We start from the raw sequence: 9,823 nt of genomic DNA on the forward strand, positions 1-9,823 counted from the left end.
GCCCTATGTGGCCTGGCACGTCTGCCCCTAGAGCCACGTTTTCCCTCTGTACCATGTAAACACCCAAAATCTGAGACAGGTCTCAATTTCGGAAGTTTATTTTGCCAAAGTTAAGGACAAGCTCCTGTAACACAGCCTCAGGAGGTCCTGACGCGTGCCCTAGGTAATCCTAGCACAGCTTAGTTTTATACATTTTAGGGAGACAAGAGACATCAGTCAATATATGTAAAGGTGGGACAATTCAAAGCTGGGGTGGTGTGCTTCCAGGTCATAGGCAGAGAAGAGGCAAATGGTTGTATTCCTCTCAAAGGAGACAATCAGATACGAATTTATCTCAGTGAGTAGAGGGATGACTTTGAATGGGAGGCAGGTTTGCCCTAACCAGTTCCAAATTGACTTTTCCCTTTAGCTCAGTGATTCTGGGGTCCCAAGATTTATTTTATTTTCACAACCTCTTAAGACAATGTTGATTGTAAACTCCTAGCATTCTTTACCTTTCCTGCCAAGTGTATTGGAATTGTTGGGAGAGGAGTTGGAGGGTCACCTTTGTGGTATCCTGAGGTCATCACCTAGGTGCCACTGCAGATATTGCCAGACCTGAGAAGGAAGCCCTACTTATTTTATTTTTTTGAGACGGAGTCTCATTGTCGCCCAGGCTGGAGTGCAGTGGTGCGATATCGGCTCACTGCAACCTCCACCTCCTGGGTGTAAGCAATTCTCCTGCCTCAGCCTCCCAAGTAGCTGGAATTACAGGTGCCTGCCACCACACCCAGCTAATTTTTTTTTTTTTTTGAGACTGAGTCTCACTCTGTTGCCCTGGCCAGAGTGCAGTGGTGTGATCTCAGCTCACTGCAACCTCTGCCTCCTAGGTTCAAGTGATTCTTATGCCTCAGCCTCCCAAGTAGCTGAGACTACAAGGGTGAGCCACCACACCTGGCTAATTTTTTTTTCATGTTTTTAGTAGAGACAGTTTCACCATGTTGACCAGGCTGGTCTCAAACTCTTGACCTCAAGTGATTCACCTGCCTTGGCTTCCCAAAGTGCATGAGCCACTGCGCCCGGCTGGAAGCCTTACTTTTTAACCTACAAGACTGCTTCCTCTCTTCCTCCCCAGTTTTGTTTTGGACTAATCTCATTATACATCCCAGTACAAATGTGTCCTCTCTCCTGCAATAGACTCACTCTCCAGGCCCAAGAGTAATGATCTTTTTTTTTTTTTTTTTGAGATGGCGTTTCACTCGTTACCCAGGCTGGAGTGCAATGGTGCAATCTCGGCTCACCGCAACCTCCGCCTCCTGGATTCAGGCAGTTCTCCTGCCTCAGCCTCCTGAGTAGCTGGGATTACAGGCACACGCCACCATGCCCAGCTAATTTTTTGTATTTTTAGTAGAGACGGGGTTTCACCATGTTGACCAGGATGGTCTTGATCTCTTGACCTCGTGATTCACCCGCCTGGGCCTCCCAAAGTGCTGGGATTACAGGCTTGAGCCACTACGCCCGGCCAAGAGTAATGATCTTAAACAGACTATTAGAAAAGAACTATAAAAGGAGACGGTTGCACCCCTTGCTTTCCTCACAACCCTCTGGCAACCTGGAGAGGCAGTAGAAAATAGTATATATACTTTTCTTACACATGCCACACACATTTCTCTGAAGAATCCAAAAGGAAAAGCAAAACAAGGCCTTGATGGCAGTAGGCATTAGAAATGGAGGTGGGGTAGGAAGACAAAATAGTGCTTGTCTCCAGAATTACTTGTCTCACTTCTAGCCCCTTACTATAACAGCTCACACTTCCTGGCACAGGTTCAAAGGCCAAGAGGGGTGTGTAACATACTGTCCAAAGAGGGAGGGTCCCTGGGTGAAATGTGCTATATGTGTATTTGGGTATGGCTTAGGAAAGCCAGAGTTGTGATCCAAGATGTCGAGAGATGGGAAAGATTTTTCTGAAGCAGTGAGGCCAGTAGGTGGGGAAAGGGGTTGAGGTGGCTCCTTTCCATGCTCATGGGGCGACATGGACGTGGACACGATGCCAGGCATTGCTAAGCACCCCTCGCAGGTTCCAGATTGGGGCCACGGTGTCTGGCTGCACATTGTAGCCATCATCCACAGCCTTACAAACAATGTTCAGTTCCTTCTGTCCAGCTGGCACAGGGACTTGCAACTGCCACAGGCGCCACGCCCAGGCCTTCCTGGGACGCTGTTCCTCTCCATCCAGCTCAGCAACCTGCCAGGTTAGGCCCCCATCCAGAGACACATCCACCCGGATCACAGCCCTGCCACCACCACTCCATGCATAGCCCCTGATGGTCACTTCCCCAGACTCTACAGTCTCTCCATCCTGGGGCTCTGTGATGGCCGACTGGACAGGAAGTTCCTGAATGGATGGAGCAGAGTCAAAATCGACAGTGTCCCAGTCCACAGATGGAGAGAAGCCTTTGTAATCCCGCCGTTGCCAGTGGCTGTAACTTTCCTCTGGCTGCACACTTACTCTGCCCAGCCATTTGACATGGCGGGCACCCACCACTCCAGGAACCACGACACGCACAGGGAAGCCATGGTCACGAGGCAGAGGCTGCCCATTCATCTCATATGCCAGCAGGACCTCAGCTTCAGGATCCATGGCCCGAGCCAGAGGGATGGATGCTCCATAGGCAGTCCCAGTAGGGTCTGAGTCCAGTCCCTCAAAGCAGACGTGGGCCTCAGTTTCACAGAGTTGGTGGCCAGCCTGGGCTAACACATCACAGAGCCGTGCGCCACCCCAGTGTGCAGTGCTGATGGCTCCTGTCCTCCACTCTAGACCTTTTACTTCTTTGACCTGAGTCATCTCAGAGCGCCGGTTGCCGGCACATTGCAGAGTGACTGTGATCTCGTACTTGGGAAACTTGTGCAAGTCATCCAGGGACAGAGACAGTGACTGACCCCCAGGTGCTCCTACTACGTGTAAGCGATAGGTGTCTGGATCCACGTTAGGTACAGGCAGATGGTTCCGGGTGAAGAAGATAGGGTTGGGTGTGATGTAGTTTTCTGTCAGCAGCTCAGGGGGGGGCTCTGCATTAAAGGGGCGCTGGCTGTTGACCTTCAGGGCTGGATGACGTACAGGATCATTAGCATAAGGGTCAGAGGTCTCCACAGTGGGGGCTACCTTGTCTTCAGGGTTCAGCTCCCCAATCTTGTACTGAGCCAGTAACTCACGTACATGGGACTGGTCGTGAACAGCATAGAGGGCCCAGAAGGGCTCTAGGGGACCCCCAGCTGCTAGCATCAGCTTTGATGGTCCCCCTGGATGTAGGTCCACAAATTCTGTGACATCAAAGACCTCAGAGCCCAGAGTCACCCAGATCCCAGTCTCAGGGCTGGTATGGGAACTCACTTCCGCCTTAGTGTATATGTGTGTTGACTCCTGAGCAGCCTGTCAGCAGGGAAGGAATAAGACAAAAAGGAGACTATTAAGAAGAAATCACTCTAGTTCATCCTGACCCAACCCACAGTCTTGGTCACTGGGAACTGAAGGTAGCAGATTTCATCTCCATTGTGCATGAAGACTGTGTGACTGTGAACTCTGTGGTAACTGCAAGAACACGGGTCACAGCCTGGGTTGCCTGTGGAGTTTACTAGGGCTGATTCCTTTGTTCTGAAAATTTTTTTTTTTGAGATGGAGTCTCACTCTGTCACCCGGACTGGAGTGCAGTGGCCCAATCTTGATCTCGGCTCACTGAAGACTTAGCCTTCCAGGTTCAAGTGGTTCTCATGCCTCAGCCTCTTGAACATGCCACCACACCTGGCTAATTTTTGTATTTTTACTAGAGATGGGGTTTTGCCATGTTGCCCAGGCTGGTCTCAAACTCCTGAACTCAAGTGATCCAGCCACCTAGGCCTCCAAAAGTGCTGGGATAACAGGTGTGAGCCACTGCATCCAGTCTATTCTGACAATGAAGTCCCTTCCCCACTTACCCTACACCGATGGTCCTGATAGGCCAACACTGCACCGAGACCTAATAGGGTCCCCATGACTCTCCATCTCCCGGTGCTGGAGTTATCACCAGAGAAGGTGAGGCTGGGGCGCTGGGGCTGAAATGACTCATTTGTGGAGCAGGCCTGAATGCAGAGCCTTGAGTGGATTGACTTGAGTCTGGAAGAGAGAGAAGTCTTCTTAGTAGCACGTATGGTCACATGAAAGGGCCAGTGAAGGCCTAGGATCTACTTATTTTCTCCATGGTTGGCCATTTATTCCTTCAGTTGGAACTCAGTTTCTCAAGGGATAGGTGGGAAAAATGGGATCTGGCTTTCTCTGTCCTCCCTGGACACTCTCTCAACTATCTTATTTGGAAGGTAAGACATTGTAAAAGACATTAAGGGCCAGAGATGGGGGCTAGGAGGCAAGTCCTGGGATGGGATGGCCTACCTGCAGGCCTGTTGGAGCCTGAGGACCATAGCTCTGTGCAGCAGCAGCATAGTAGCAGACCTGTAGAAGGAAGATTCTGGGATCAAGACAGGGAGACCTTGGGAGGGGATATTAGGGAGACCTAAGGGAATGGGTAGGAGGGAGACACACAGAATGTCAGCAAGGAGCTTTCTGGGAAAATGGGGAGTCTAGAGAGTGGGAGTCCAAATGGGCCATTAGAGAAAACTTGGAGCATTCAGAGATAGACTGTGCTGACAGGATGTCAGGTAATGAGGGTGGGGAATGGGGTAGGAGGAATGGGTGCTTTTAGCATCAACTGTCTTCCATCTTTCCATTCTGAACTTTGTCTACCATAGAGAACCATTCCTGGGGCAAGGGCCTAAAGGACCAGAGCCAAATGTCTACTGGCCAGTTGATTATTTCTGAAGTCAGCAGAGGACAACTGAGGGGCAGACTGACTTTTTTTTTTTTGAGATAAAGTCTTGCTTTTTCCCCCAGGCTGGAGTGCAATGGCACGATCTTGGCTCCCGGATTCAAGCGATTCTTCTGCCTCAGCCTCCCGAGTAGTTGGAATTACAGGTGCCTGCCACCACACCTGGCTAATTTTTGTATTTTTAGTAGAGACAGGGTTTCACCATGTCGATCAGGCTGGTCTCGAACTACTGACCTCAGGTGATCTGCCTGCTTCGGCCTCCCAAATGCTGGGAATACAGGTGTGAGCCACCACACCTGGCTCAGACTGACTTAAAACAGGGATAAAAAAGTGAAAAAAGTAGTGGCAGACTAATTGGGTGAAGGAGCCCAGATTCTGGGGGCTAACTACCTTGGGTTTGTGAAACTGTATCTTACTATTCATTAACCAGCCCTATTGGCTGAGCAAGATACCAAGCCTCTCTGGACTTGCTTCCTCATCTCTGAAAAAATATCTGCCTTGCAGAGCTAACATGAAGATTCAACAAGTATAGCAGTAACCCCTTATCCACCGGGGATATGTTCTACAACCCCCAGTGGATGTTTGAAACCATGGATTGTATTAAACCCTATATTACTGTTTTTTTCCCCCTATACATACATACCTCTTATATTTTAATTAATAAATTACCCACAGTAAGAGATTAATAACAAAATAGAAAAATTATAACATTATATTGTAATAAAAGGGCTGAGTATGGTGGTTCACTCTTGTAATCCTAGCACTTTGGGAGACCTAGGCAGGAGGACTGCTTGAGGCCAGGAGTTGGAGACCCCATCTCTACAAAAAATAGAAAGTTAATTGGGCATGGTGGAGCGCACCTGTGGTCTCAGCTACTCTGGAGGCTGAGGTAAGAAGATCTAAGCCCAGGAGTTTGAGGTTACAGTGAGCTGATTGTGCCACTGCACTTTAGCTTGGCAACAGAGAGAGACCCTATTTCAAAACAAAAAAACAAAGTTATGTGAATGTGGTCTCTCTTTCAAAATATCTTTATTTTTTGGCCAGGCATGGTGGCTCATGCCTGTAATCCCAACATTTTGGGAAGCCAAGGCAGGAGGATCACTTGAACCAAGGAGTTCAAGACCAGCTTGGGCAACATAGTGAGACTGTGTCTCTAGAAAACAAAAATAAATTAGCTGGGTGTGGTCGTGCCTGTCTGAAGTTTCAGCTATTGGAGTGGTGGGGAGAAGAGTGCTGAGATGAGAGGATAGCTTGAGCCCAGGAGGTCGATACTGCAGTGAATCATGATGGTGTGACCATACTCCAGTCTAGGCAACAGCGCAAGACCCTGTCTCAAAAAAAAAAAAAAAAAAAAAAGACTGGGTGATGAAGTCAGTTATCAGTCATGGCTCACTGCAGCTTCAACCTCCTGGGCTCAAGCCATCCTCCTACCTCAGACTACCCAGTAGCTGGGACCACAAGCATGTGTCATCAAGCCTGGCTCATTTTTCTGTAGACATGGGAGTCTCACGATGTTGTCAGGGCTGGTCTTGAACTCCTGGCCTCAAGCAATCTTGCTGCCTTAGCTTCCCAAAGTGCTGGGATTACAGGCATGAGCCAGTGTGCCTGGCTTCCCCCCATCCCAGACGGGGTCTTGCTCTCTTGCCCAGGCTGGAGTGCAGTGGCATGATCTTGGCTCACTACAGCCTCAAACTCCCAGGCTCAAGCCATCCTCTGCCTCAAACTCCTGAGTAGCTGGGACCACAGGTGCATGCCACCATGTATGGTGTTTTGTTTTGTTTTTTGTAGAGATGAGGTCTTACTATGTGGCCTAGGCTGGTCCCAAACTCCTGGGCTCAAGTGATCCTTCAACCTTGGCCTCATAAAGTCCTGGGATTATTACAGGCATGAGCCACCACTTCTAGCTTCAAAATATCTTATTCTACTATGTTCACCTATTTTCCAAGTGGTTGACCATGGTTAACTGAAACTCTGAAAAGCAAAACCTTGGATAAGGGGAGACTACTGTAGTAACTGTCTTTGAAGGCCTCTTAGTCTCCAACTCTCCCTCCCTTCACCCTAAAAAAATGGAACCCAGCTCATAACTGGATCCCAACCCAGGGTCCTGGACCACCTCCATCTTGTCTATGCCACTGAGCAGTGAGCTCAGCAAATTGAAGAGTTAATGGCCAGAGTGTCAGGGGCAGGCTGGAGAAGGAATGTAATTTTTCTGCTCTCTGCCCTGCAAGAATTTCTTCCTCATATTGCTGAACAGAAAGCACTGACCCAGCAGGGCCAAAGTGAGGAGGGGTGAGAAATGTCTAAACTGCTGATGAGATGCTGGAGACCAATGTGTCGGGGCGGGTGGGTGGTGGGTAGGGAGGCAGAGAAACCCAGAGATGGGAATAGGAGCAGTCTTCACTTTGCCCCTAGGCCAAGCGACCCTTACTCTCTCTGCCACCTACCTCAATGCCAGCAGCCTGCTTGTACTAGACGGGAGGAGTGCAGGTAGGGCCGACTCACAGATGAACTCAGCCCAGAATCCCAGGTTTGGGAGGGCCAGCCTTTTGCTGTAATACAGATATGCCACCCGTTGGTGCAGGTGATAACCCCTCACTCCCCACGGGCACGTTACGTAGGAAGATATGTCCGGCATCCGGATACAAAAGGGTCTTGCGGCAATACCCCACGATCTCAAAAGCATCCAGAGGGAGTGGAGGCAGGTTCTGGTAGTTTTGTTGTCCCTGAGGTTTAGAGCACACCTGGGCGCTAAGGCCCCCTCCGCTGCCTGACTCAGCAGCCCCCTCCTCCCCGTCTTCTTTCCCACCCCCAGACCCCTTACCGGGTCCAGCGTCCTCAGCAATACTGTTAAACCGGCCCAGTGCTCAGAGAGTTCTCGCGAAGGGGGCGGGGCCAGCGGCTGTTAAGTCCGGCTGGAGTGAAGGCCCACTCACGCCCCTCAGCTCATCCCCCAGCCATTGGCTGGAAGCGGAGCCTCGAAGCTGTTGCACCCGCCTCCTGGAGCCAAGACAGGCAGGTTGCCAGGAAGCCTCGGAGAAGAGACTGGCTCTTTTTGCTGTCACTCTCGCTCCACTCTGGAGTCCATTACAACCCCCTGAGCACAAAGAATGGGACGCTCACGCACCGGGGCTGTGTGTCCGGAGCTCAGGCAGTGTGGAAGGTGACGAGGAATCCAAAACATGGGCTGAGAGGTGGGAGATTTGAGACGCCCCTGCCGCCCCACTCTGGAGGAGGCCTTGGGATCCAGTCGAGTTTCTCCTGGCTGTGATCTCTGCCTTTTTTTTTTTTTAAGATGGGGTGTCACCATGATAGCCAGGCTGGTCTTGAACTCCTGACATTAGGTGATCCACCCACCTAGGCCTCCTAAAGTGCTGGGATTACAGGCGTGAGCCACCGCGCCCTGCCGTGATCTCTGCTTTTACCCCAGGGTAGACCTACCTCTATCCAGTTGCGATTACAACTACCCTGTTTATCTTTTAGGGAAAGCAAGGTCAGTGAATTCTCATATCCAGGAACAAGAACAAATACCTTAAATAGTGGTTCCAAGAATTTGAGATTCCTTGGGCTACTCGAACCTCTCCACAAACAAAAGTGAACAAACACTGAATAGCAATCTTTTATTTTGTGTAGAAAAAAAAAAAAAGAAAAATCGCCCCTTGGTGGTACACTCCTGTAGTCCCAGTACTCGGGAAGCTGAAGGCAGGAGGATGGCTTAAACCCAGGAGTTCGAGGTTGCACTAAGCCAAGATCGCAGGCGCTGCACTCCAGCCTGGGCAACAGAACGAGACTCCATCTTTTTTTTTTGAGATGGAGTTTCACTCTTGTTGCCAGACTGGAGTGCAAAGGCTCAATCTCGCCTCACCGCAACCTCTGCCTCCCAGGTTCAAGCGATTCTCCTACTTCAGCTTCCCAAATAGCTGGGATTACAGGCACGTGCCACCACGCCCGGTTAATTTTTTTGCATTCTTAGTAGGGATGGGGTTTCTCCATGTTGGTTAGGTTGGTCTTGAACTCCCGATCTCAGGTGATCCATCCGCCAAGGCTTCCCAAAGTGCTGGGATTATAGGCGTGCCCGGCCGAGACCCCAGCTCTTAAAAAAACCATCCAAGGCCAGGCATGGTGGCTCACACCTGTAATTCGGCACTTTGGGAGGCCGAGGCAGGCGGATCACAAGGTTAGGAGACCAGCCTGGCCAAGATGGTGAAACCAGTCTCTACTGCAAATACAAAAAAGTAGCCGAGTGCGGTGGTGGGTGCCTGTAGTCCAAGCTACTCAGGAGGCGAGGGAGAAGAATCGCTTGAACCCAGGAGGCGGGGGTGGCAGTGAGCCTAAATTGCGCCACTGCATTCCGGCCTTGGGCAACAGCCAGACTCTACCTCAAAAATCAAAAACACACCACCCCTTAACAAGAGCAATGTCAGCTTAACACCCAAAAGTATGAAGGTTGTAGTCTTTTAAAGTAAAGGACACTCATAGGATACATTTTCTATTACCCTTTTATCGTTTGATGCAGAACAAAATTTATCAAATCTAATCCCCTAACCTGGGCAAATGTGTCCATACACTGCCATCTAGAGGCCCGAGGGTGGAGCTACAATTTTAATCAGTTTCAGTGAAGGTTTTCACCTTTAATTTTGAAAGATCATTTTCCTTTCCTTTAGGCTCTCCAACTAGAGCTTTTACCAGGAGTCAATGAACAGGAGTGGGGGGGGGGGCGGTGTTACTAAGAGATATAAGGTAAGGGAACCGACAGTGAAAAGTTGGCTTTGCCTCTTAAGTGCTTGGAAATGGAAAGGATTTCAATCTGTATACAATCAAATTATTGAAGAAGACTGATGCCCAATCTATCCTACCAGTTAAAACAAACAAAAAGAAAAAAAGAAAGAAAGAAACATAGAGCTGCAAGTTAAAAAACAGTCTCAGCCCAAGGAAGATATAGAGAAGTCAGTTAGGGATTATCTAAAAAGCTTCCTTCCTAATAGTGTCAT

The 9,823-nt window shown here is 49.6% G+C and overlaps 1 protein-coding gene across 4 annotated transcripts; it reads right to left on the minus strand.

Moving 5' to 3' along the window:
- Positions 1–82: 82 nt before the first annotated feature.
- Positions 83–7,712, minus strand: SUOX (sulfite oxidase). 4 transcript variants are annotated; one of them, XM_035256464.3, is made up of 5 exons: positions 7,657–7,712; positions 7,280–7,384; positions 4,403–4,462; positions 3,952–4,129; positions 83–3,409 (listed from the first exon to the last, which is right to left on the minus strand). In XM_035256464.3, the coding sequence occupies exons 3-5, from the start codon at positions 4,450–4,452 to the stop codon at positions 2,000–2,002; spliced, it is 1,638 nt and encodes a 545-aa protein (XP_035112355.1). In that variant the 5' UTR covers positions 4,453–4,462; positions 7,280–7,384; positions 7,657–7,712; the 3' UTR covers positions 83–1,999. The 4 variants fall into 4 exon arrangements, with proteins under 4 accessions (XP_035112355.1, XP_035112356.1, XP_035112354.1 ...); XM_035256465.3 differs by lacking the exon at positions 7,280–7,384; XM_035256463.3 differs by lacking the exon at positions 7,657–7,712 and having other exon boundaries at positions 7,280–7,650.
- Between the last annotated feature and the right edge of the window lie 2,111 nt (positions 7,713–9,823).

This window comes from Callithrix jacchus, chromosome 9 (assembly GCF_049354715.1).
Source record: "Callithrix jacchus isolate 240 chromosome 9, calJac240_pri, whole genome shotgun sequence".
Lineage (NCBI taxonomy): Eukaryota > Metazoa > Chordata > Mammalia > Primates > Cebidae > Callithrix > Callithrix jacchus.

Bases quoted from the DNA above. Each gene is read 5' to 3' on its own strand.
- SUOX (XM_035256463.3), bottom strand. From the start codon at position 7,518: ATGCTTTTGAGATCGTGGGGTATTGCCGCAAGACCCTTTTGTATCCGG. The intron at 4,130-4,402 runs GTAGGCCATCCC...TCTCTCTTCCAG, and splicing joins AGGCTCCAACAGGCCTGCAG to ACTCAAGTCAATCCACTCAA. The intron at 3,410-3,951 runs GTAAGTGGGGAA...CCCTGCTGACAG, and splicing joins ATCAGGACCATCGGTGTAGG to GCTGCTCAGGAGTCAACACA.